This window comes from Callorhinchus milii, unplaced genomic scaffold, assembly GCF_018977255.1.
Source record: "Callorhinchus milii isolate IMCB2004 unplaced genomic scaffold, IMCB_Cmil_1.0 Scaffold5, whole genome shotgun sequence".
Lineage (NCBI taxonomy): Eukaryota > Metazoa > Chordata > Chondrichthyes > Chimaeriformes > Callorhinchidae > Callorhinchus > Callorhinchus milii.
Window position 1 is genome coordinate 67,579,050 of NW_024704746.1, and position 19,432 is coordinate 67,598,481.

Consider the following 19,432-nt stretch of genomic DNA (forward strand, 5'->3'; position numbering starts at 1 on the left):
AATAATAATAATCCTTGGATTTGATATTGCGCTTTTTCAGAGCATAGAGACGTCTCAAAGCGCTTCACAGAATATACTGTAAAGTGAATTGACTGTATTTTGTGGGGAGGATTCCCGGCCCCCAGTGACTGGTCGGCCCTCCCAGGTCCTGCCGCCGGGCCGGGCCGGGCTGTGCTGCCCTCAGCAGTGAGTGCCCTGGGACACTGCGGCCCCTCCTGACCCGGGGACTGGAGACCGGCACAGAGAGTGGGGGCGCGGTTCCCACATTCCGTCGCCAGGCGGGTCACCTGGGAGCCAATCCAGTCCCAAGACCCACACCCCCCACCCTCTCCCCCACCCTCTCCTCCCCCCACTCCCCACCCCCTCTTCCCGCTTGCAAATCCGCCCCCCCCACCCCTGACCTCCCTCCGCTCTCTACCTCCGCGCTTTCCCCTTACACTCTCCTCTCCCCACCCCCCCTCCTGCCCGCTCTGCCCCCCACTATTCTCTCCCCCGCCCCGCCCCCATTTGTCCCTCCCACCTGTTGCCCGTCCAGGCCGGTGCCCCTCCCCTTTAAGTGGAGGTGGGTTGGGTCGGTTCCGAGCGGCCGACGTTTAATGTGGCGGGCGGACACTGCCCCTTTAACCGCGCGCGGTGACGGTCGCCGCGGGGCCGCGCGCGCAGCCTGACGTCACGGGGTTTGAATGGGGAGAGAGGCCAAGATGGCGGCAAAGCCCGGCGGTGAGACAGGGGGGCGGGGGAGGGAGGGAGGAGGGGGGGAGGGGAGTGTGGGGGGAGAGGGGGTGTGTGGGGGAGAGGGGTGTGGGGGGAGAGGGGTGTGGGGGGAGAGAGGGAGTGAAGGGGAGGGAGTGAGGGGGAGAGGGAGTGAAGGGGGAGAGGGAGTGAAGGGGGTGTGGGGGAGAGAGAGGGGGAGAGGGAGTGATGGGGAGTGAGGGGAGAGGGGGTGAGGGGAGGGAGTGAATGGGGGAGTGAAGGGGGGGGAGAGAGTGGTGTGAGGGGGGTTGTGGGGAGAGAGAGGGAGGTGGAGAGAGTGGGGAGAGAGGGAGTGAGGGGGGGTGTGGGGAGAGAGAGAGGGAGGTGGAGAGAGTGGGGAGAGAGAGGGAAGTGGGGGGGGGGTGTGGGGAGAGAGGGAGTGTGTGAGGAGAGGGGGGAGACTGAGGGGGTGAGAGTGTCGGTGGAGAGAGAGTGAGAGAGGGGGGGAGAGAGTGAGGGGGGAGAGAGTGAGGGGGGGGAGAGAGTGGGGGGGAGAGAGAGAGTGAGGGAGAGAGAGAGTGAGGGGGGGAGAGAGAGAGTGAGGTGGACAGTGAGTGTGAGGGAAGGGCAGAGTGTGAGGAAGAGTGGGTGAGAGAGTGTGTGCCTGAGCGAGAGAGAGAGAGAGAGAAAGCTGCCCCCCACTCCCCCTCAGCCCACCCTCCCCTCAGCCCACCCGTGTGGAAGGTCCCCGGGGTGTTCCCTCTCCGTTGCCGGGCAGTCTCGCGCTCTGGGGCTCCGGGTCAGAAGGTTGTGGGTTTGTATGTCCTCCTTCGCCCCCACCCCCACGATCACACCTTGAAGACCGCCCCCTCTTCACCCACGCCGAGGGTCACCTCCCCTCTCCCAGGCTCGGCCGCAAGCTCTGACGCTAATTACTAATAGCAATAAACCGCTGCGTCTGATGCATTGCGCCTTATTACCCGACTCCAATGCGACGTCTCAAAGCGCTTCGTGGAATATATTGTGAAGCGGAGTGACTGTGTTTTGTGGGGGGAAAACGTGCTTCGGGTGTCTTTGGTTTCCAAAGGAAACCTTGGAAGTGAGACTTCTTTTACTTTTTTACTTTCTTTTCCGAAAAAAAACGAAGCCGCAAATCAAACCTCCTTCGTCCGTGTCTCAGCTTGGTGTGTGCCGTGCTTGGCGTCGATCGAAATTCTACAGGAGCTTTGCCGGGAAGAGGAGCTGACCTGCCGGGCTCTGGGCATCAGCCGCAACATCCTAAACGAGTACGAAGTGGAGTATCTATGCGGCTACAGGAAAACCAAGGTGGGACTGATTCGGGTTAGATGGACTCTGACCTTACCCCCCCCCCCCCCCAACCCTGAGCCACAAGCGGAGGGGAGGGAGGGGAATGTGCTGCTGACCCTGTCGCACAGTGTGAGTGACCGGCTTCTGGGAGCGTTTTGAAGCCGGAAGGTTGGGTGGTGGGGGGGGGGGAGTCAGGAGTATTGGAGTGGTGGTGGGGGGAAGAGGAGAGAAAGGGCAGGTAAAAGGGATTAAGGATTACCGTTAAAAGATCCCGCACACACACACACACACACACGATAGGCTAAATGGCCTTGTTATGTGCTGTAAATTCAGTGGTTCTAGATCAAAATGGGCTTGAAAGCAGACTAGAGGATGGATGGGTGGGGTGGTGGGGGAGGAGGAAGGGTGTGAGACATGTTTACAGTGCAAGAAAGGAGGCCATTCGGCCCATCGAGCCCAGGCCTGTCTCACTCCCATTGTCCTTCCTGCCCCCATCCTACCCTGCTCTGCCAAACCCAGGCGTGAAGCATTTTAAGACGTCCTCCTGACCTGAAAAGATGAATCGTTCGTGTATGTAAATATGAAAATATAAATAGTTGTTGTTTTCAAACATTTGCCTCGATTTCCTTTTTCAAAGCCGTTACAGCTTCTGTCTGAATTAGACAGAATCGGTCACTTGCTTCGCAGCTGTTTGCGAGATGTCGCTGTGCACAAGATCAACTGCTGCGTTCGCCTACACAACACACACAGTCACAACACTTCGCAGTCAATCACAGGCAATCCCGTGGAGCGCTTTTGAGAGAGTGTGGGTTTCACCACTGCTCAGCAGATTAAACTTTAGAAAATAAATGTTAAGCACAAGAGCCCTAAATAAATACTAATAATTTTGATCTCTCAACCCACGACTGTCTGTGGGACGCTGCTGTGCGCAATTGGCTGCCGTATTTCGCCCACAGCATATACAGACAATTTCACTTCACGCCGTATTCTGTGAAGCGCTTTGAGACGTCTCGAAGACGAGTTGAGGCTCTACGTCAAATGCAAGGATTAATGCTATTATTTATTTTGTTGTTATTAAACCTTCCAAATCAAAGACTTGAATGAATTGACGATTTTTTTTTTCGTTTCTGCACCATTTCCTGCGCCATCTTAGCTGTTAAAGCTGACGGGCTAAGAATTTGGGCCTTAACACTTACTCGGTCCGACCTCTCTCATGTAGGAACTTTTGAGACCGGTCATAAGCAAAAGCTGTAACCAAAACCCACTCCGTAGACCTTGGGTGTGTCCTGTCAGATTACTGATGAATCTCTTTGTCCTTCCTCTCCTCTATCCCTCCCTCCCTCTCACTCAATTAAATTTCTTCAATTGATGGATTACCTGCATTAGTAGTGAGGCCCTGGGCTGCCCATACCTGTGGATTAATTGGCTGAGTTAATGCCCAAGTTTATTGAGTGACCGTGTGTTTATTGGTGTGCAGTTTGTTGACTGTGTTTATGGAGTGTAAAATAGTTTATTGTCTAAGATTATTGAGTGACTGTGTGTATTGCCCTGTCGAGAGCAGTGTCTGTCTGTGTGTGTGTATTGCCGGGCACAGTGTAAAGATGTTTATTGCACTGTAACAACAATAATAATATTTGCATTTGATATAGCTTCTTATCACGTCTTTGAGACGTCTCAAAGCGCTTCACAGAATATACTGTAAAGTGAATCAACTGTATTTTGTAGGTGAAACGCGTAGATAAGTTTATTGCCAGGCAGAGGGCAGTAACTGTGTGTTTATTGCCGGGCAGAGGGCAGTAACTGTGTGTTTATTGCCAGGCAGAGGGCAGTAACTGTGTTTATTGCCGGGCAGAGGGCAGTAACTGTGTGTTTATTGCCAGGCAGAGGGCAGTAACTGTGTTTATTGCCAGGCAGAGGGCAGTAACTGTGTGTTTATTGCCGGGCAGAGGGCAGTAACTGTGTTTATTGCCGGGCAGAGGGCAGTAACTGTGTTTATTGCCGGGCAGAGGGCAGTAACTGTGTTTATTGCCAGGCAGAGGGCAGTAACTGTGTGTTTATTGCTGTGCAGAGTGTAGTGACTGTCATTATTGCTGTGCAGAGTGTAGTGACTTGTGTGTGTGTGTATTGCCGAGCAGGGGACAGATTTCTACCTGGTGAAGTGGAAAGGCTGGCCGGCATCCACCAACACCTGGGAGCCCAGGAAGCACCTGCGGAGTGTGCAGCTGGTCAGGCAGTTCCAGGAGGACAAGACCCGGTTCCTGGAGAGCCTGAAGGGGAGGCGGTGGGCGAGTGAGAGGCCGGGCAAGGAGGCGGAGGCCATGACCTACGTGATCCAGAAGGGGAAGCAGAGGATAGCGCTCAGGAGATGGGAGGAGGAGCTGAATCGCAAGAAGACCCACCAGGGGAGGGTGCTGGTGGAGAACGAGGTGGACTTTGAGCTGCCCCCCACGGACTTCCATTACATCAACCAGTACCGGCCCACGCCGGGCATTGAGCTGGACCAAGAGCCTCTGATAGGGTGCGACTGCCTGGACTGTATGCAGGGCAAGTGCTGCCCTGAGGAGGCGGGCGCCAAGTTTGCCTTCAGTGAGCGAGGGCAGCTGTGCATCGAGCCAGGCAAGCCTATCTTCGAGTGTAACTCCAGCTGCCACTGCGGCCCCCAGTGCCCCAACCGGGTGGTGCAGAAGGGCACCCGCTACGACCTGTGTATCTTCAGGACTCGCGACGGGAGAGGCTGGGGGGTCAAGACGCTGCAGAGCATCAGGAAGAAGAGCTTCGTCATGGAGTATGTGGGCGAGGTAAGGTCGAGTGGTGGGCCGGCAGGGGGAATGGGGGAGGAACCCCCCCACCACCCATAAATTTGGGGGGCAGAGACTCTTGTAATGCCTCTGCTCTTGCCCTGCTGACCGCTGGCAGTCACCACAAACTCAGACTATGGTCAGGGCTCGGACGCGCAGGTAACTTTAACAAGACCGCCTTTCCCTCTGCCCCTCTCCGCTGATTCTCTCCCCTGTGGGCAGGTGATCACGAGCGAGGAGGCGGACAGGAGAGGGCAGCTCTACGACAGTAAGGGCGTCACGTATCTCTTCGACCTCGATTACGTGGAGGACGAGTACACTGTGGACGCGGGCAGATTTGGAAACATTTCTCACTTTGTGAATCACAGCGTAAGTCATAATAATCCTCGTACTTGATACAGCGCCTTGTCACGTCTTCAAAAGCGCTTCACAGAATATACTGTAAAGTGAATTGACTGTGTATTTTGTGGGAAAAACGCGGCAGTAGCGTCCCACAAACAGTCGTGGATTGAGTGAACAAATTATTATTTTTTTTGAAGGGATTATTGTCCCCGGAAAAGCGATCCGCCGATCGACTAATAACCGGGTTCCTACTTACTGCTGGGTAAACAGAGGCGTGTGGAAAGAGTAAGGAAACTTGCCTAAGGTTTTATCTCGTCTGGGAATCGAACCCGGGTTCTCTCGCTTGCGAGGCGAGTGCTCTAACCACTGCGCTAAGTTCTGCGTGTCTCAACTTTGGGTATCTTTTTAGAAGAAAGAGGTTAACCATGGCAGCCCCGATCACAAGACCTGTAATAACCCAAGGGCTGATCTTCGACCCCACCTTCCCTGACTACCTGGTATAACCGGATCAGACTGCATGGCAATCGCACGTTAATGAGGAAATCTTTTTTAAAAAATATACGGCAAAGTAACTGTGATCTCCAATGTTTCCCCAGCTCCTGTTAACCAAAGCCCATGGTTTTGTGGCCCTGGTGGTGTGGCCCTAGATGGACGAGCGGTGTGAAACTTGCCAGGCAGGGCTCTCAATGGCAAGCTTTGTAGTTTTTAACTGATTAAACTCTAGCAGTTACCACCCCCTCCACCTCCAGCACACACTCTGGGGCTCCTCCCAATTCTTGGCTCTCGCCAACCTGCGCCTAATACTCTCTGGGATTGCTTCCCTCCAGGAGGGAGGCGGGTGGGAGGGAGGGAGATAGACAGAATACCCATTCATTCCAAACACATGGGATTTTCCCTGTGTCTGTGGTGTACATGAGTGAGATCGGACTCGGTCTGATTTTGGAGACTCTTCAGCAGGGGGATAGGTTTCCGCACGTCTGACCAAAAACACTGCAGGGTTAATTTCAGCTCGTGAGCATGTTTCTCAGTAAGAGCTAACGGGACATTAAGATGCACATTAAGAGACCGTGGTATCTAGATGTGTCATGTTACAATCTGGGTTTGACGTGTGTTGCTGTGATGGACTGTGAGCTGTGATGGATGAAACCTGCATACGAACCTATGACTTTTTTCCCTACAGTGTGACCCAAATCTTCAGGTTTACAATGTTTTTATCGACAGTTTGGACACCCGGCTTCCCCGGATAGCGCTGTTCTCCACCAGGGCCATAAAGGCAGGGGAGGAGCTCACCTTTGACTATCAGATGAAAGGTGCGATTCCTTGGGGGCCTGGGGAGGGGGAGGGGGGGTTGCGTTACATGCTCCATAATGGGGGTGGGCTAAGGGAGGGCAAGGGGCAACATGGCGCTCATGCCTCTGCGTCAGAAGGGTGCAGATGCCAGATTGTTGGATTTGAGCTGTTGTGGGGGTCTGGGTATTGGCGAAGTGGGGGTTTGGGAGGGTGGGGAGGGGGTATTGGGCATTGCAGAGGGTTGTTGGGGAGTGGGGGGGGTTGGGTGTAACAGAATGGGAGAGGCTAGGCGTTGTGGGAAGGGGATTGAGTGCTGTGGGAAGTTATGGGTTGGGCATTGATCATTGTGGGAGGGTTGTGATGGGGTTGGGCTTGGGCTGAGTGGGGGGGGGGGGGCGGGGGGGAGAGGGAGGTGTTGAGGTTTACACCCCCTGAACCGCTGCCCTGTCTGGCCTAGGTTCCGGCGATACCTCAATCAACGAGAGCTCGGAGGTGAATGGCCCAGCCCGAAAGCTGTACAGGATGGTGTGCAAGTGTGGCTCTGCTTCCTGTCGCGGCTACATGAACTGAGGCAGAGGCACCAACCACAGTATTTTTTTAACGAAGCAAAAAGAAAAACTACAATTAGGAAAAGCGGGAGGGGAGGTGAGGAATCGCGCCTCCCCCTCTTAATTTTTCTGTGCCATCAAATTTCCACTAGGAAAATCAAACTTAGTGTTGTTGACGATTCAAGAGGTTGGAGGGAATAATGGACGAGGAGGAGATGGGGGGAGGGGAGGCGGGGACTTAACTCTCTTTGAGAGTCTAGGAATGTACAAATGTTTTGCAAAAGAATAAACCTCCTCGCTTGCTCAATGCACCGAAAGTGACCTCAATGCAACACGGAAGCAAAGCACTGAAGGTGGACATTTTATGACACCGCCCATCGATTTCTCTATCGTTGACCCCATTCGACAGAAACCTACTGGGGTTGGTTGGAATTGTGTTTATTAGCTCCTAGACTAGGTTATCGGGTCTCAACGTTCCCGGCAAGGGTTCGTGTTAATGAGTTGTGGGGGGGGGGGGGGAAGTGGTTTGTTATTTAGCTTCTCTTGGTTCTCGTTACCAGTCCTGAGTCCGACACTGGGGGCGAATTTCCGAACCAGCAACATTTGTGTGGTAATGATGGTTGTGTTTTCCTCCTGCTGGTGATTTGGGGGGGTGGGGGGGGTCGTTTGCGGCAATTGAATGAGGTGCTCTGTGCACTGAGATGCGCTGTGCAGTAGCTTTCGAGTGTTGGGTAGATCAATGGGATTCCATATTCAGATCCAATAATGCTCTTCTCTCTCTCCCTCCCCCTCATTGCCTCTTCCCCTCCACCGCCGAATGGTTAAATGATGTGAATGAGTTGTTGCAATGGGGGAGGGTATGTGTGAGGAATTGGCTCTCCGAGAGTACAAAGAACTGACTCGTGGTTCCTTGTTGAAAGATTCTCTCCAGCACCCACACTCAACATCCCGCCATCTCTCTCTCTCTGCTGCTACATCAGCTTTTGTTAACTTTTCACTCCTGGAGGTGACGATTCATTCAACAATTCATGTCAATGGTAATTTTTAAAATATTTAATAATATATTATTACATACATATACAGAAGGTCTTGTGGTTCTCTGGCAGTTCCTCTGTGACCTCCTAACTTCCCCTGGCAACCTGTCTGCCCCCTCCGCTCCGTGGGATCCAGCCTGCTTCACACCCCCCACCTTGTCCGATCCACCATTGCCAGGCGGGCTCGCAACCTCTCTGCCCCCACTCTGTGCCTATGCATCCCACAGCCCCTCCGCCTCAGCCCCTCCCTCAAGACGCTCCTCTTTGACCGTGCCTTTGATCGTCTTCTTACCCCCCACCCTCCTGATCCCAACCACAAGCTCGGGTGTGGATCCCTGACTGTCCAGCGCTTTGGGACGTCCTCCTGACGTGAAAGGCGCTGTGTAAGCGTCATGTGTTGTTGCTCGGTGGGTAGATAGTCCGTCCCCAATTTGGGAAGGGGAGGGGTGGAATTATGGAGCATTCCCAGGACATGAAATTCGAAACTCAACTGGGATTTGTCATTTTTATCCAAAACGGGAGTTTATGAGGTGGTGACGGGAGCCACAAAATAGTACCTATTTGCCTCCACTCTGCGTTTCATTTGGGGGGGGGGGGGAGAATCTCCACCTCTCCTGTGTGCCCTGCAACAATACTGCTTGTGAACAGGACGTACAACTCCCTGTCGCAATATCTCCAACTCTGATACCTCTGTGACACCCATCTCATTTGAGTGAGTGAGTAAGGAGAGCGTTCAGCTGCCGAGCTCTTCTCTCTACTCGCTTTGGTTCTCGAAGCACTGTGTTTCCGTACTCGTTTGTATATAACGTTACCCCCGCCCTTTGTTACGGGGTGGGGGGGGGGTAACGTGAGGTCAGAACTGCTGCTGCTGCTGCTGCTGTGGGGGAGGCGAGTGAATAAACCGTTTCAAACTAAAGCGTGTTTCTTTTTGTTAGGTTCTCGCCCCTCGGAACCTTGCTCCCTACCTGGTTCTCCGCTTGGCTAATGGGGGGCAAGTGCCCCAAACCACCCATTGCATTTACACAGGGGTTGCCTCTCATGTTGGGAAGATGTCCCAAGGCGCTGGACAGTCGAGGATTTGCACCTGAGCTGGGGAAAGGGAATCGTGGGGTTTGGGAAGGCGGCTGGAGGTGCGGTCAAAGAGGAAGGTCTCGAGGGGCTCCGAGATGGAGTTCCAGAGGGACGGGGGGTGGCAGAGAGGCTGAGGGTGATTGTTGGCCTGGACTCCAGGAGAGAGACTCTCTGCCAAGCAGACAGGTGAGGAGCTCAGGTTAACGTCTCATCTGAAGGACGTCACCCCCGACAATGCAGCGCCTCCCATCCCCACCCCCCACCCACCTGCCCCTCCCCAGCACAGTTCCTCGCCTCTTCCAGTCGTTCTGCTGAGGACTCAGCTTTAGCCTTAGAAACAGACACCCTCGACAAAGAAGGCTTCCGCCGCAGATCAACGCTCCGCACTGCCCATCGCTCCCCTGCCCTCTCCCGTCCGCACGGCCTCTCCCGCCGCCAGTTTACAGTACAAATCCCGCAGCTGGTCCGGGAGGGGGTGTTCCGAGTCTGGAGTGGACGGGATGTCGAAATCCGAGGAGCCCTGCGAATCCGGCTTGGGGCCGGAGTCCGCCCCCCAGCTCTGTCCCCGGGGGTCTTCGCCGAGGTCTGGGCCACTCCCGGAGTTCCGACACGCGCGGCTGTCAGCGTTCCCTTCCCAGAGCGCCCTCCGACCTCTCCCCTGCTCTGGCCGGACGACCCCCGCCCATCCCACTCCGTCCTGGGAGCGCTCGGGCTCGGACAGGCTGCCCTGGCTCCCGGGTTCCCACGTCCGCACCGATTGGGAAGAGCTTTGGGATGAAGGCCGTTGGGGAGAGGGGGAATATCCGTCTTCCTCGGAGTCGGTGAAGAGTTCGGGCGATCGTGAGCCTCGCTCCTCCCCCTGCTCCCTCGTCCTCCCCGATTCCCCACCTTTGGGAAGCGAGCCCGGCTCCCGCTTGAAGAACATGTCCCAGCGGAGCGCGTCAGGCTCGGAGGAGGAGGGTGGTGGCGGCGGAGGCAGAATCCCGGGAACGCTCGCAGCGTCCGCCCCGGAAATATCATCTCGCTCCTCATCAGCCTCCTCGTCTTCGTCGTTCGACTCTTCGCAATCGAAGAACTCGGTTTGCGGCCGACCGGCGTTCTCGCCAGCTGCCGTGTCGGCACAATCGTGGGGCTCGCTCCCCGGTAACCTTCTCCTCACCGGAACCGGGAGATCATCAAAGAGGCCGTCGTGGTCCCCGTGATCGCTGTCTGAGCAACGTGAACATTTACAATAGTCACATCGCTTGAACGGGCAGAAGTATCCCTTCAATTTACCTGTCAGAACGGGTCCCTTTAAGCTGCTCTCCTGCGAACACCTCCCCATTAAATCACCGTACCTTTAAATTACCTCCCCCCTCGCCTTTTTTTTTGGGGGTGTCAGCCAGACACACGTGGAAAATCCACCACCGTCGCTTATGAGTCTGCAAACCTGACAGAGCGCTGTGTCCGGCAAGCTTTCCCGCTGCTTGTCCAGCTGGGACCACCCTGTCCAGCTCGGAGTGGGAGGATTCCCTGGCTCCAGTGACCAGAATGTGATGAAAGACTGACCCCCTCCCACCCCTACGACCACCTTCCCTCCATTAAAAAAAATAGCAGACTGAGCCTTCCCTCCCACACACACACACACACACAAAAAGAGATCCGGACGTACCAGAGTCATCCAGGAATTCCCGTTTCCCTCTTTTCAGTTTTCCCAGCGGTTTGTAAACAGGTTCCCCGTTCTCCACACACTTCCTGCACAGCGGCTTCAAACTGTAACAACAACAGAAAGAGCAATATAATAATAATACTTACATTTGATGCAGCGCCTTATCACACCTTCGAGACGTCTCAAAGCGCTTCACGGGACAAACTGTAAAGTGTAGTTACTGCGCATTTTGTGGGCAAAACACAGCAGCCAATTGCACACAGCAGCGTCCCACAAACATTTTTTTGTTAGGATTGTTACCCCAGGAAAGCAATCCGCCAATCGACTAACCAGATTCCTGCTTAAAGCTGTGTACACAGGTGTGTGCGCGGAGTAAGGAAAGTTGTCTAAGGTTTGGCCCCGACCGGGAATCGAACCCGGGTCCTCTCTCTTGCAGGACACCAAAATGAATCTCAATTACGTGCCTGTTGTACTCACATATCTGTGATGACATCAATGCTCCTCCCCATAGGCACGACACTGGGGTAGACACTCAACGGCTGTATATGGGACAGAAAATCCTTTATCTGAGAGAGACAGAGAGAGAATTGCAATTTGTAGACGTGAATCCAAACTCTTATTTAGTTACAGCCCCTTATCACATCAGATGGACTTCTCAAGGAGCTTCACAGGACAATAACTTGCATTTATATAGCGCCTTCGTACAGAGTAGAGTCCCAGAGCACTTGATATACTGTAAAGTGTAGCGACTGTGTATTTTGTAGGCAAACGCGGCAGCACAATTGCGCACAGCAAAGTCCACAAATAGTCGTGAGACAAGTGACCAATTTTTTATTTGGGGGATATGTCGGCCAGGACACCGGGACGAAGAGAGAGAGAGAGAGAGAAACTCCCTTCTCTTTTCAAATAGCGGCACGGAAGATCTTTAAAGTCCACCTGAGCGAACAGACGGGGAGTGAGGTTTAACGTCTCATCAGGAGGATTTGAACTCTTTCCAGTCTCACCTCACTGTACGAGGAGTGGAAGGAGAAACAGGCTCTGTACGAACTCTCTCCAGTCCTGAAATGAATTACAATTAATACATTGAACTCAGTTACATTTATAAACTGAACACACAAGACACAACTGAAGTTGAGAAAGAATTCTTCAACCTCAAGAAGAAACATCTGAGAAGGACACATCCTGCTTACTCAGTCCCAGAGAGAACTGAGGGGTTAACAGGAGCTGAGGGGGAGGATTCCCTGCCCCCAGTGACTGGTCTGTCCTTCCAGGTCCTGCCGATGGGCCGGGCTGTGCTGCCATCAGCAGTGAGTGCCCTGGGACACTGCGGCCCCTCCGGGCTCAGGAACCGGGGATTAGAGACCGGCACAGAGAGTGGGGGCTCGGTTCCCACATTCCGTGGCCAGGCAGGTCACCTGGGAGCCAGTTCAGCTCCGCCTGCAAAAGAGTCAGCGCAAATATGGCTTTAAGCGCCCCAACTCCGATCATCTCCAAACACATCGGTTCAGAGCACCTGGTGTAACGGCCCATTAGTGCAGCCGTGTTCAGCTGTTGTGTGCGAGTGACATGTGGTGTCTCCCCGACCCCCCACCCCACCCCCACCCCTGGTGGCTGTGGTTTGAGGAGATGCTAATCTCACCCCCTCCCAGGTGCAGGGCTGTGGGTTTGAACCGGGGCGCCTTGGCTGTGTTCCAGGAAACGGCCAAATGGTTTGTGATACCGACTGTTGACTACACTTTGTGACCACTTTAGATGTGTGTGTGTGTGTATGTATGTATTTGTGTGTGTGAGACCCTGCTGGGTTGCAAGCAAGCCTGGCTCGTTTGCTTAATAACACACACACACACACACACACACAGACACACATGCATACAGACAGACAGACCCACACGAACACAGTCACTGGGTCTCACAACGATTTCCGGTGAAACACTTGCAATGATCAGCAATGGCGGGGGATGAAAATCGCTGCTGTAGGCGACTCAAGAGGTTACAGTCCGTTACGGTTCAAGAGGGTCTTGAAACGCACTTCCCCTATCCCATGCCCCCCCCCCCCATCCTCAGTCCCTCCAGTTCTCCCCTCCCCCCTGTAACCCCATCCCCTCCCCTCAGCGCCTCCTGACCTCACGATCACGCTCATCTTCTTGCTCCTCTCCCCGAACCACATGGTGGAGGGTTTGATGCTGATGATACGGAGTGGTGTCCCATCCTTGGCGGTGGCTCCACACGGCAACCAGTTCCCTCCGTGGGAATATTCGTCGTCCTGGGGGTGGGGGTGGTGGGGGGTGGGGAGAGAAGGGGGGGGGGGGCGGAAGGAAGAGTGGGGAAGAGAGCGGGGAATTGGAAAACGTATTTTTTTTTAAATATAAAAGAAGTGAACCAAAGAGAGAAAAGTTTCAAAAGAAACAATTGTAATCTCTGCATTTGATATCACACCCACACACACCCACACCCACCCACACACACACCCACCCACACCCACCCACACCCACCCACACACACACACCCGCCCACACACACACCCACACAGTCACTTTGAGACGTTCCAATGACTTGATAAGGCGCTGTATCAAACGCAAGGGTTAAACCGCGACAGACTGTGGACTTACCCTGGGGTGTCGACACGCGTGTATCTGCGTGGTCCTGTCTGTCGTGAGGTGTTGCAAGATGTCGGGCATCTTCTGAAACATGTCCAGCTTGTTAACATGGACCTGGGGGGACAAACAGAGGAACGTGGGAATGGCTGGAGGAGGGGGAAAAAAAAACCAAGGTCCATCTGGTTCGCCTTCTAACGTCCCTGTACGGACGCGCGGACGCTGTTAGCACTGAGAGGCGCAGCTTAGATCACGCACTTGCGGGGGAACGAGGAGGATGAGGGGAAGGAGGAGGAACCATCGGGGGCGGATGGACGATAACAACAATAAAAAATCCTCGCGCTTGACATTGGACCTCATCAACGTCATCAAGACGTCTCAAAGCGCTTCACAAGGCAGCGCAGTGACTGGGCGTTTTGTGGGCGAACGCAGCAGTCAATTTTTCGCACAGCAGCGTCCCCCACAAACAGCTGTGGATTGAGTGTCCGCAGCTTAAGACTGTGCGATTCCAAGTCCTGGCACGGGGGCTTGAACCCACAACCTTCTGAGAGAGAGAGAGCGACTGAGCCAGGCTGACACAAGACAAGTGGCGAACAACAACAGCAGCAGCAGCGTCCCAGAGCGTTGTGCAGGTACTTACTTTCAGCCCGAACATGTCGCTGAGGTTCATGAAGAGGTATTCGTAGCCGTAAGCCGCCTTACAGTTGAGCCAGACAACGTGGTAGGAGGTGAGAGTGACCCAGCCTCGCACTAACTCCAGGATCCCGTTCAGACACTCCTCCTGTTAGGGACAGCGCACGAGAACAGCTTCAAACACACCTCTCCGCGGTCAACGGCCATTTTTGGTTACGCAGTACCACATTCGCTCCACTTTACAGTGTATCCCGCGAAGTGCTTTGAGACGTCTCGATGACGAGATAAGGCGCCGAAACAAACGCAAGGACTCTTATCATTATTATTATTCTTTATACACAGCGCCTTGCGTGTCGGGTCCCAAAGCGCTTCTCACGAAACACTGTAAAGTGCAGTGACTGTGTATTTCGTAGGCGAACCCGACAACCCAATTTTCGCACGGCGACGTCCTTGTAAAACAGCCGTGAAGTGAATGAACGATGTTATCTATAAGAACATAGCCCTCGCATGTGAGTACAGCGCCTCATCACCTCGTTGAGACGTCTCAAAGCGCTTCGCAGGATAGACCGTCAAGTGGATTGATGGTGAGCATGGACATAGGCACGATGGGGGGGGGAAGAGCAGGGAATGGGGTGAGTGTCGCGAGCTCCAGCCGGTGCTGTAATGTCTGGGGCTGTATGAATAGTTACCCTGCTCGGGATATGGTAGAATCTGGGATCGCAGAAGGTGGAGTCGATGTAAAGACTCTGAATCTCTTTGACCCTGAAACAGCAGAGGAGCAAATGGTTGTCACCGAGGCCGGTCTCCGGCCCAGAGATCAGTAACAGCAGCGACACACATCACACTAACTGTATTAACAAGTTCTCGGAACTCAATGTGAGTGAGTGAGTGAGTGAGAGTGTGTTTGTTTGAGTGAGACTGGTTTGTGTGTGTGTATACTTGTGTGTGTAGAGAGGCAGAGCGTGAGTGTGTCGGACTGCATGTTTGGCCTGTGTACATGAAGGAGACTGTGTGTGCGCTCGCGCGCATCTGTGGGGGGCGAGATTGAGTGTGCACGCGAGAGAGAGTGTGTGTGATTGAGTGCTTTTGAATGCGTGACCGAGCGTGTGTGCTTCACTACATCGGGTGGTGGGTGTGGGGTGAGAGAGAGAGAGGGAGGGAGGGAGAGTGCGTGAGATGGAGAGAGAGGGAGCGAGAGAGAGAGAGAGAGAGAGAGAGAGCGCATTGCCATCACTGGTTTACCTGCCCCCTGAGTGTAGGAGCTCCATCCGAGCAGCCTCGCCCTTGGCCATCCTGAAATCCCCCGTGTACAGAGCTGTGCCCTCCGAGCCCTCGAACAGGAACCTGGAACAAGCAGCAGCCGGTCACACAGGGCCTTCCCTCACCCCTCCGACTCCCTGCGCTCACCCTCGCACCCCCCCCCCCCTCGGTTGACGCTCACCTCTCCTTCCCTCCCACCCTCATCGGCTCCGCCACCGTTAAGCCCTCCGAAACGCCCTCTGAAAGGGGCGCTGCATTTGTTTGCGATACGTTGCCGTTAGTATGTTTGCAGGCGAACGCACGCAGCGGCCGACTCGCGCGCGCGGGGGGAGAGTTAGCGCTTGGGGAGAGGTCGAGTTTCACCTGTGGCGCTGTCAAAGAGATTCGAGGGGGAGGGAGTAACAACGGGTAAGAGGGAACGACACTCACATGACAGAGCCCGGGCAGTGACCCGCGCACAGGAGTGTGACCATCAACTCTTCCCGCTGGTCAGGAAGCAAGTCATCCAGTTAGTTAGAACAATAATAATAGTAACAATAGTAATAACAATAGTAATAACAGTAGCAATCGTTACCTTTGACGCAGCGCCTTATCACATCGTTGAGACGTCTCAAAGTGCTTCATTTGTTGTTGTTGTATACTGTCAAGTGGAATTGCCTTACGGCCCCCCCCCCACCCCCACCTCCTCTTCAACTGCGCCTTCGGTCAACCTTCCTACTCCCACCACCCCCCACCCCCCCACCTTCCCTGCCCTCCCCACCCCTCCCGATACCACCCACCCACCTCGCGCTCGGGTCCAAACCCCTGACTGTCCAGCGCCTTGGGACGTCCTCCCGTCGTGAAAGGGGCCGTGTGAATGTGATGCGTTGCTGCTGCTGCTGTTGTTGAGTGTTCAACAAGACCAAAAAAAAAATGGGACGCAGTGATGAGATCAGATAGGTCGAAGGGGCTTCTTCACGCCCAACCTCTCTCTCTTGCTATCGCACGAGTAAATATTCCAAATAAGATGTCTGTACCTCACCCGTCACCTCGTCAACCAGGCAGAGCTGTGTTGGAGTTTCAACTTCAAGAGCCGTCTACAGAATAATAATAATAATAATAATGATAATAAAATCAGCGATAATAAGATTTAAGCCTTGACATTCTCAAAGCGCTTCAAAAGATAATTCAAGTAATATTTCTCGCATCCGGATTGCACCGTTTTTTTTTTTTAAATCACGTCAGGAGGACGTCCGAAATCGCTGCGCACGGTTTTAACTGCAAAGCGTAGTGACTGTGTGTTTTGCAAGCCAAACGTGGCAGCCAGTTTGCCCGTGCACACGCACGCGCACGCACGCACACGCACGCTCCACTCTGTGCTCGCTGGCTCACACACACATTTCACTCTGGCTCACACACACGCTCACACACACACACACACACACAGATACACACCACATACACGCACACTGTCACGCACACTGTCACGCACACTGTCACGCACACGCACCGCTCCGCGCTCACACACAAGATACACTTACGATGTGGTTCTCCCAGAACCTGTACTTGCGATTGGTCAGAAGCAGCTCCTTCGTGACGGGGGAACAGTAGAGCCGGAGCTTCAGACTGTAACAGCGGGAACAAGGAAAACACTCAGAGACGGGATCAGAAACTCCCTGAGCTGAGACGCTAAACTCTTTAACGTCTGGGGCAACAGCCCCCCCCCCACCCACACCCACCCACCACGCCAGGCGGGGTCCCAGAGGGGGGGGAGGTGGCAGTAAGCGCAGTCGAAGAGGAAGCGCTAAGCTGTGTGGTGGGCAAGTTGGTGTTGTCTTCTTTCCACTCGGCTGATCAGCCCTCAACCCCTTCCCCCCCCCCCCACCCACCACCTCCCCCCCAGACCCCCTCCCCCACCCCATCTCCGCCCCCCCCCCCCAGACACATCCCCACCCACCACTCCCACCCCCACCCGTCTTATCCAGCAGCTGCGACAACCGTTATCTAAACTCATTGAAACGTACAAACCACACAGCTCTGCACACAAACACACACACACCCGCGCGCACACATGCACAAATACACACACACACACACACCCACACGCACGCACACACACATATACACACACACACACACCCACACACACCCGCACGCACACACATAAACACACACCCGCGCGCGCACACACAAATATACACACACACACAAATATACACACATACCCGCACCCACACACCACACACACCCGCATGCATGCATGTGCACACACAAATACCCACACGCGTGCGCGCACGCACAAATGCACACACAAGCAATACTCGCACACGCACGCACCCAAGCGCAGGCACCCAAGCGCACACGCCTTAACAAAGTCACAAAGTTTCTGTCAAGCGTAGTGACCCTGTGCCATCACGCTCAAAACACCACCAACAACAACAACAACAACTTGCGTTTACACAGCGCGACCTCACTCACACAGGGCAGCGTCTCGGAGCGCTCGAGAGTGGCCGAGCACGACACTGAGCCGGGGGTGAGGGAGGGAGGGAGGGAGGGAGGGAGGAGATGGCCGTAAGCGTTGAACAGGAGCGACCTGGAGACCAGGACAGGAAAAGGGTCGAGGCGGAGGGATTGAGAGAGAGAGAGAGAGAGAGAGAACGTTCCAGAGTTACGGCCGAAAGCGGATCGGGGGGTTCAGCACCTGCATTCCAGGCGTCTTTTCAAGGGAGGGGCTCTCAATCCCATCATGTGATCTGCCGAAAGAAAGAAAGAAAGAAAGAAAGGGATCACGAGAACATTAAAGCCCCGACGCAGGTCGTTCAGCCCAACCCCAGCGCCGGTTTGTGTCTCTGTCTCCGGACGTGAACCCCCCCCCCACCCCAATCGCTCACATTTCGGCCCCAGTTCACAGCCGATCGCGCTCTGGGTCGGAAGGTTTTGTGGGTTCAACTCCGAGCCCCCCCCCCCCACCACATCTCCCCTTCCCCCCCCCCCACCCCACACACACCCTCCGCCCTTCACAAACACACAGAGCACACACACATCCACAACCCCTCTCCCCCCCACCCCCACCCCCAACACACACAGCACAGAGCTGGGAGTGGGGGCCAGAGGCACTGGATAGGGGGTAGGAGGGTATAGTTGGGGGTGGGGGGGGAGGGGGAGAAACCACCACAACAACTTGAATTTATAATGCGCCCCTCACACGGGGTGCAAAGCTGGTGGGTGGTGGCGGGGAGGGGAGGGAGGGTACGGGTGGGTGGGGGGGGGTAGCCAGTTGCCCACCTTTGTGGCAGTGTGACAGGAAGTACGCCTTTGCCAGGAGGTTTTCTCGGTCGAATCTGTCGATGGACACACTTTCTGTACTCCTTCATACGGCCCACGAACGAGCTCATCGTCACTGTGTAACTGTGGCCTCACCACCACGACGTGGGGTCCTGGAGCTCAGTGGTTAGAGCACTGTGTGAGAGACCTGAGTTCAATTCCAGGCAGAGGGCCAAACCTCGGGCAAGTTTCCTTACTCCACACAGAGCCTAATAATAATCCCTCCAAAACCAAAAACAATAATAAATTGGTCATTTTCAATCCACGACTGTTTGTGGGACATCGCTGTGCGCCATTGGCTGCCGCGTTTGCCCACAAATATACAGTCAATTCACTTTACAGTGTGTTCTGTGAAGCGCTTTGGGACGTCCTCTCCCGACGTGAAAAGCGCTATATCAAATGCAAGGATTATTATTATTATTATGGTCACGGGCTGAGCTACAGCACACAGCACACACAGCTCACATACACACAGCTCACATACACACAGCTCACACACACACAGCTCACATACACACAGCTCACACACATACACACAGCTCAAACACACACAGCTCACTCACACACAGTGAATACACAGCACATATACACACAGTGAATACACAGCTCTCTCTCACACACACAGTGAATACACAGCTCTCACACACAGTGAATACAGCTCTCACACACAGTGAATACACAGCTCTCACACACACACAGTGAATACACAGCTCTCACACACACAGTGAATAAACAGCTCTCTCTCACACACACAGTGAATACACAGCTCTCTCTCACACACACAGTGAATACACAGCTCTCACACACACACAGTGAATACACAGCTCTCACACACACACAGTGAATACACAGCTCTCACACACACACAGTGAATACACAGCTCTCACACACACAGTGAATACACAGCTCA

At 54.3% G+C, this 19,432-nt stretch overlaps 2 protein-coding genes across 4 annotated transcripts; one reads left to right on the plus strand and one right to left on the minus strand.

Annotated features, from left to right (window-relative positions):
- The first annotated feature begins 655 nt into the window (after positions 1-655).
- Positions 656-7,286, plus strand: LOC103173106 (histone-lysine N-methyltransferase SUV39H2). Of its 3 annotated transcripts, none has more exons than XM_042335888.1 (6): positions 656-720; positions 1,874-2,019; positions 4,137-4,799; positions 5,022-5,168; positions 6,322-6,451; positions 6,889-7,286. In XM_042335888.1, the coding sequence occupies exons 1-6, from the start codon at positions 684-686 to the stop codon at positions 6,999-7,001; spliced, it is 1,236 nt and encodes a 411-aa protein (XP_042191822.1). In that variant the 5' UTR covers positions 656-683; the 3' UTR covers positions 7,002-7,286. The 3 variants fall into 3 exon arrangements, with proteins under 3 accessions (XP_042191822.1, XP_042191823.1, XP_042191824.1); XM_042335889.1 differs by having other exon boundaries at positions 6,363-6,451; positions 6,889-6,951; XM_042335890.1 differs by lacking the exons at positions 6,322-6,451; positions 6,889-7,286 and adding an exon at positions 5,738-5,803.
- Positions 7,287-9,429: 2,143 nt separating this feature from the next.
- Positions 9,430-18,682, minus strand: dclre1c (DNA cross-link repair 1C, PSO2 homolog (S. cerevisiae)). Its single transcript, XM_042335289.1, is given in 15 exon segments — positions 9,430-10,293; positions 10,736-10,836; positions 11,210-11,298; positions 11,737-11,791; positions 12,856-12,995; positions 13,342-13,443; positions 13,967-14,107; positions 14,649-14,721; positions 15,202-15,303; positions 15,649-15,704; positions 16,236-16,295; positions 16,740-16,824; positions 17,900-17,951; positions 18,484-18,559; positions 18,561-18,682. Coding segments are annotated over 15 exon segments (2,001 nt in total). The 5' UTR covers positions 18,594-18,682; the 3' UTR covers positions 9,430-9,457.
- Positions 18,683-19,432: the final 750 nt, after the last annotated feature.

What these genes read in the sequence shown, in the direction of transcription:
- LOC103173106 (XM_042335888.1), top strand. Translation starts at nt 684, where the DNA reads ATGGGGAGAGAGGCCAAGATGGCGGCAAAGCCCGGCG. An exon ending in TCATGGAGTATGTGGGCGAG is followed by an intron (nt 4,800 to 5,021) that starts GTAAGGTCGAGT and finishes CCCTGTGGGCAG; the next exon opens with GTGATCACGAGCGAGGAGGC. An exon ending in CTCACTTTGTGAATCACAGC is followed by an intron (nt 5,169 to 6,321) that starts GTAAGTCATAAT and finishes TTTTCCCTACAG; the next exon opens with TGTGACCCAAATCTTCAGGT.